The sequence below is a fragment of the Mugil cephalus genome, chromosome 17 (assembly GCF_022458985.1).
Source record: "Mugil cephalus isolate CIBA_MC_2020 chromosome 17, CIBA_Mcephalus_1.1, whole genome shotgun sequence".
Classification (NCBI taxonomy): domain Eukaryota; kingdom Metazoa; phylum Chordata; class Actinopteri; order Mugiliformes; family Mugilidae; genus Mugil; species Mugil cephalus.
The window spans coordinates 19,644,055-19,650,929 of record NC_061786.1 but is presented as its reverse complement, the minus strand read 5'-3'; the positions used below and the strand labels follow the sequence as shown (position 1 = coordinate 19,650,929).

General features: G+C 42.9%; 1 protein-coding gene across 1 annotated transcript; it reads right to left on the bottom strand.

The window, feature by feature from the left end:
* Positions 1 to 133: 133 nt before the first annotated feature.
* On the bottom strand, positions 134 to 6,841 carry slc39a9 (solute carrier family 39 member 9). Its single transcript, XM_047610709.1, has 7 exons — positions 6,364 to 6,841; positions 6,005 to 6,113; positions 4,665 to 4,871; positions 4,088 to 4,156; positions 3,740 to 3,825; positions 3,445 to 3,579; positions 134 to 3,157 (listed from the first exon to the last, which is right to left on the bottom strand). Exons 1-7 carry the CDS (start codon positions 6,457 to 6,459, stop codon positions 2,924 to 2,926), a joined length of 936 nt encoding a protein of 311 aa, XP_047466665.1. The 5' UTR covers positions 6,460 to 6,841; the 3' UTR covers positions 134 to 2,923.
* Between the last annotated feature and the right edge of the window lie 34 nt (positions 6,842 to 6,875).

Genomic DNA, 6,875 nt, shown 5'->3' with positions numbered 1-6,875 from the left:
ATAAAGATACCGACAGCTCAGCCGCGGACAACTGGGGCACGGGGGGAACGCATGATCCTGCAGACTTCCTCTCAGTTTAAATGAGTAAATCCCTCAGAAATAATAAAAAAAAAAAAACAGCAAAACACTTTCACCAGTTTAAAAAAACGAAAACAAAAAACTTTAATTTAGTCGTCATAAATCACTTTGCTTTACAGCTTGATTTTCACAACTTAGAAGTACAGAAATAAGGCAGACTCATCCTGGAATGACAGAAAAGCAAAAATAAAACGCATTAAGTATTCAACCTTTCCCCCCACAGCTCCTCTAAACCCCAGTCAGCCTCAGTAGGTGCCATTTATACTTTTATTTTTTAAGCACAAGACGCATAAACTCTGCAGGATTTTACACGTGCAGGATGTTGAGTGATTGTCTGTGAGCAGCAGGAACCTGCCTCTGTTCATAGTGTTCATGTCCTTTTAATTCCAAGCAGCCGGGAGCTTCGTGCTCCTGGAATTAAAGAACTTCTAACTCCCATCTCACTGCGTTGAAGTGCAGGTGAAGTCTAGGATGCACATCTGGTCACATCCAGTTTATTAGAGGTCAAAGAGGCTTGAAACCTTCTGCAGTCCTAGTGTCAGGATATTCTAAATCCATAAAAAAAAACTATTATAATCCAGAGATTTAGTTTTTTTTTTGTTATTTTTTGAGACCGGCCTGTTTCCTGTTAAACATTAAACCTTAAAAGGAGGAATGTAGCCAACATGTGGACTTCAAAGTGGACTTTCTCAGCGGGTTCTTATTTTTAACGGTGGGATCTTAGACTAAGACGTGATTATGTGGGAAAACATCAGCGAGATGCTCCTCACTTACTGATCACAGTTTAATACTAAAATGAGAATGTGAACATTCAAGCTGCCACCATCACATCTGAAACACATCATTAATGTCCTGAAAAAGCATTTTTAGCTTTCTAAAACGCTCAATTCTTTATAAGCTTTTAAATTTTGCTGTAAACAGTTTGGTAAATGATGCACGTAAAATCTGATAATCGATTAATAGTTTCAGTTCATTAAAGAAATGATGTCGTCTTTATTTTCTGATGGTTACGTTCAAATTTGTTGCTTTAAATTCATTTTTTCTAATTAAAATGACAACAACGTAGATTGAACTGTACACACATACCGGCGGATGTTAAAAGGTAAAGTGGGACATAATGAGGCTGCCCACTAACATGCCTGGTTAGAAAGCATCGCAGTGGAAGGAGAGGAGGGGGATTCCCTTAAATAAAAAAAATTTAAAAATTTGGAACTATGAAAAACGCCCTTTAAACATCACGATGGCTTTCGTTCTTCTTATCAGTTAATAATATGTAAAACCAGTAAATTTATACATAAATTAGACTCAAATAACAGCTCATCCACACACAGGAAGAAAAAAAAAATCTGGATAGAAAATTCAAAAACAAACAAAAACAAAAATGTATTTGCAAGAAATCATGTTGTTGACTGTGGCGGGAAGGAAGAAGTTTCTCTGTACAGTTTACATACAAACATACATATACAAACACGTGAGCTCTGCTGGGAGCAGGCACAGTGATACAGTCACGATATCCACACGTCCTGATAGAAGAAGGAGCAGCTACTGGTTTAGTTTTACTGCATCGGGCCGGTCGCTGCCTTAATGGGGGGGGGGGAGTCGGGCTGCGTTCAAGGGCGTCTAACTACCCGTCAGCTCCATGACGAAGGCTAAACCTCTGACCTGGCTGAGGAGGAGGAGGTTACTTTAGTTCCAGTTTTACGCTTATTGCTCTTGTATGATTGATTTACGAGGATTGAGTCAACTAAAAGTCTAAAAAAAAAATAATAATACTAAAAAAAAAAAGTCCCCTCTCACAATCTGTAATGTCTCCTGAGCCGACGGTCCCTAAAGGTTTTCAGCTAGTTAATGCCCTCCTATAAGGCAAATCTTTCAGCCATTCACGAGGGCTGAAATAATCCCCCACCTCTAAATAAACACTCTATACAATCACTGAAGACAACTCTGTACAGACTTTACAGTTTGCTTTTTTTTTTTTTTTTTTTCCTCCAGGTAAAATAAAAACTAGAAACATCCAGAAACTAAACAGATAAAATAAAGTGACGGGTCCTGTCGTCTGAAGAGGCCGCTCGCGTCTCGGCCGTGTTACGTTTGGTGGTTTGACAGGAAACACACACGCGTCTGCGTCCGTCAAAGACTGACTCCTCTCACGGGATCCAGAGTGAAAACGGTCACGAGCGTCTGTCGGGTTAATCTGGACGATCTCGTCCGGCTTCGTAGTCGTCTGTGCGGTTGCGTCCTCTCCGGGGGCTTCACGACCAGCTAATATGGCACTTGAAAATCAGTTCATATCGATCGAGATTTACAATCTGTACAGTTATCAAAAAAACAAAAAAAAAAAAAGGATTTACCGTTTTTGCAACGTCACAAGCTTAATCTACACCTCGCTGTGCGCCTGCCGTCTAGTAAAAGGTCGCTGAATGAAATCAGGGCTGGTTGTTTGACCGTCTGACTGTCAACCCTGGATGGAGACGCCACGGCAGGTAAACAGATAAAACTCTGGTTTCTCATATAAAAAAAAAAAGAAGAAGAAGAAGAAGAGAGAAAGCATTTCTGATTTCTGACGGAATAAATGCAGACATACAGAGTCAGAAGATAAAACATGGTCATGTGTCTCGGTTTTGTCACTGCAGCGACTCCGACCCCTCAACCCCCCTCAACCATTACTCGTTCCCTGTTTTAAGTTAATTTTCAAGTCGTAAGACATGGAGGAGCACCAGTCTGGTCCCCGGGGTCCATCCGCAGACAACAAAGCTATAAGACATTTAAATCCACAAAGTCTGAAGACTCTGTTTCGGCTCCTTTCCCCTGTACACTCGTCCCAGATCCCTCCCGCGCCGCGCGTCTAGTGGTGGTGGCCGACGGACAGCACCAGAGGGATGAGGCAGCCCAGCACCAGGGCTCCCACCTCCACCTTGCTCAGTCCCTTCCCTCCGTTCCCCCCCGCGGGCGCGTGGCTGTGGCCTCCGCCTCCCACCTCGGGGAGGACGTGGACGGTGGCCACGTAGAGGAAGGTGCCGGCGGAGAAGAGCATGGCGACGCCGGTGGCGTTGATGTCTGACAGGGCCTCTTTGCTGCTCTGTGGGGAACAAAAACAGAAGCAAAACGTCAGAAGAATTTCTTCCACCAAGAATCAACGGTTTTATTGTCTCATCTTAAACACGTGTGGTTAACGTTTGCTAGAAGACAGATCAAGTCGCACAGGTTTTCTGAGGCAAAGTATGTTTAATAAGACTCAGCCTGTTTGCTAAGTAAAAAGATCTTCTGCTAGACGAGCTTAACGCCTCCTCCTCATGGAGACGGCTCCATCTGTTTGCACTGAAAACCCTACAACAAAGATGACGGCTCAGCGGATAAAACAATCACCTGACTGAGGCCTAAGAACGTGAGCATGGCGAGGACGGGAGCCGCCAGGGCGAAGACCAGGAGGTGTTTGCGGATGCGGTTTCTCTCGAGGCCGGCGTGCATCAGGAAGGACACCAGGCCGAACGCTGCCGGGGCCTGCACAGTTCAGACAGAAAATAAAGATTCACAGTCTCCTCCGAGTCTTCTCACAAAATGATGACAATCGTGTCAAAATAGCCACTAATATTCTACTTCTTTCACACACGTTCAGTTGCATGAAGCTACACAATTAGGAAACATGCAGAAAAATCGTTACCTTATGCAGCATGATCGCTACAAAGACGATGAGCTGAACGCTGGTCTGAGAAGTCGAGGCAGCAGCTCCCAGCGCCACTCCATCAGCTGGAGGCGGAAAGAAGGAGACGATTGAGTCTTTTACAACAACTACAGATAAAATACTATGTTGACACATGAACTTAGATGCAGCAGAAACGTGGCCTTTTTTTTTTTGTTTTTTTGACAAAATGGCTTTGATTTGTTGTAGGTTTATCCGCCTGCATGCTGAGGTATTTTTTCAGACAATCACAACAATATGAAGAATAAGTATTTTAAATGAAGGTCACAGCAGTAATTTACACAGATAAGTCTAAGAAACCAGACTAACCTGCAGCGTGGACCACGAGACCCAGGGTGGTGGTGATCTTGGAGGAGGCGACTCTGGCCGACTCTGGATCTAAATCGCAAACATTTAGTGGTGAAGAAATTAAATATTACATTAAGAAAGAAAGCATGCTATAATAATAATACATTTTATTTAAGAAGCGTCTTTCAAGTCACCCAAGGAAACTTTACAGCAAGGAAGAGATGTATACAGCAGTAGACAGACACAACGATGGGCACAAAAAACAGAATTCAAACATCCAAATACAAGAAACATACAATAAGCAACACTCAAGCAGTAACAGACAGACAATCATTTAATAAAACAGCATGAATAAAATAAAACGTGGAAGTTGCTATGGTGGTATGAGTCTGTAGACAGTGTGCAGAGTATTAGCTACTGAAATGAGGAGCTCTCATATAAGCGTGGACTCATGTTGGACGTTGCAGATGAGCCATCTGGAGCAGCTCTGGCTCCAATTCAACACGTTTCCTTCCATTTCTAAGCTCCTCTCATCCATTTCCATTCTCCCTAAGCCAGTCTGTCACTGCTCGTGTTTGTCGACCTTTACGACACAAACCTTCGGTGTTGTGGACATGAGAACTGCCTATCTGGTCGACCAGCAGCATGAAGACGAAGCCCAGGACCAGAGACACCCCGATGCAGGCGTGGAGCTGCTCGTGACCGTGCTCGTGTTTCCCTCCGGCGGCGCCCAGAGCTGCTTCTGCGTCAGCCTTGGCCTCAGACGCTTCCACGACTCCAGCCTGGCTGTGGCTGTGGTGTCCGCCTGCACAAAAAAAACAACAAAAAAAACGGTCAGGAAGGAAGAACGCTCAACAAAGACCATCACAAAACAAATATCTCCGTCCGTTACACAACAGAAATGGACAACAACTGGTTGAACTTTACCACCTGCTGAACTTTGCTCTGTTTGAATAGAATTCAAACTGGTGCAATCTACAAATTTATTTCTATAATCCTGGGTAATCATAAAGGCATCTCAAAGTCTGACAAAAATCCAAGACGCTTTTTTGTTTCTTTTCTAGACAACACACGCTGGCGTGAAATGAGGGAAGAGAGACATAAGGCAAAGATCCTCAGTTGGACTAGAACAATAAAAGACAAACCAAACACTCTGTAATCACAAACCAGATCTGCAAGCTACTGGCAAAAACAGGAAAATACAGACAACTCTATGTAGAAAAACTTGAAAGGATGACACGTTTAAGAGCTGTATTCAGTATTACTGAGGCGGGGGATTAGATGAACACTTGAACACCAGTGGACTAGATGAGGAGGACGTGTGTTATTTATTACATCTTCAGAATTTATATTAAAAGCACGCGTGGGAAGTAGTATTTCTCAAATGAAAAGAGAAAACTAGCCGACAATTCTTCCTTTTTTTGAGTTATTGTCCAATGTTACAAGTATTCAGAGATCTGTGACTTAAAATATCTTATTTTACGGGTAAAAAACAAAGATAAACAGTTTATAATAATAATACTGATTTAAAATACATTTATATATCATAGAGAAAGGAAGCTAAACACACAGTAACTGCATGATTACAACCCAGAATGACTCATTTGACCTGTTTGATCTGTTTAGCTTTTATGGCATTTCTGTTTGTCTCCACCCTGATGATTTCCTTTTAATCAAGGCAATCTCGAGTACACAGATTAGTAACAGAATACAATAAAACAAACAACCAGACATTATTCTCTGTCCTCCAGCAGTTTAAAGACAACAATCAACCTCAAACTAATCCAGAAATCTCAGAATGTCAACGGGTCCAGAATCCAAACATGCTCAGCTCACCATCAAGTGTAACAAGAAAAAGCATTGAGGACGCGTAGCTCTCATAGCTAGAAACTGCAAATATTTTACTCATTCACCGAGTTGTGACTTTGTGACATTCACCTTCAAGTATTTCCTCGTAAAGTGCGTGGACTCCTTCAGGAATGATCACAGCTAGTGCAGTTCCACAGAGCAGCCCTGCTCCCAACACGGTGATCAGCTTCAGCTTCTCCTAAACAAAGACACAAAAAACAAAAAAAACGAAGCTTCAGCACAAAATATAGCATCAACGATTTTAAATCGATCATCTGATAACAATAGTTCATGTTTTGATCCGCATATGTGAGTAGATGCAGTAACAGATGGTAGCTTTTTTTTTTTTTTTTGTTTAGGGGGAAACGTGGCTAATGCAAAAGTTGTCAAAAGAGTGCACGGTTTCATGAAGCAGTGGCAAAAGGCTGTGTATGTTTCAAAAGTCTTACCTCTGAAAAGTTGACTGCTAAAGGTATCGTCCCGGCCACATAACATCCCACCAACATCGCAAGAGACAGCAGGCTGATCGAGCTGAAATCGTCCATGGCTGCACTTTTATCTTCGGCTAAAATGTAGCAAACAAAAAATCAACAATCGTCCGTAAAATCCCTCTTTTGGTGGCGGCTTGGCTTCCCAACAAACATCCACGTTAAAGCTACTCAGAGACGTCGCAGCCTCTGGCCTCGAAAACGCTAGCAAAGCTAAGCTAACTAGCTTCGGTAATTATCCGGCCCTCAGTCTTGATAAACAAACACCTCGGGTGCGTTAACCGTCCAGTGAACACGACCGATACCCCGCATCGTTTTCTCCAGATGCTGCTGTCAATAATAATATTTCGACTCCCCTGCTTGGTTAGCGGCTAACCAGCTGGACAGAAATGAACATCCTACTTCTGGGTTGACGCTCGTCCAAGTACTTCCGGGTCACGGTTCTCGCGCACAACCTGTCGACGCAAACCTGC

Coding starts and splice junctions, on each gene's coding strand:
- slc39a9 (XM_047610709.1), bottom strand. CDS start 6,459: ATGGACGATTTCAGCTCGATCAGCCTGCTGTCTCTTGCGATGTTGGTG. Junction 6,114..6,363: donor TAGCAGTCAACTTTTCAGAG/GTAAGACTTTTG, acceptor GTCTTTGTTTAG/GAGAAGCTGAAGCTGATCAC. Junction 3,158..3,444: donor CGTTCTTAGGCCTCAGTCAG/GTGATTGTTTTA, acceptor TGTTCCCCACAG/AGCAGCAAAGAGGCCCTGTC.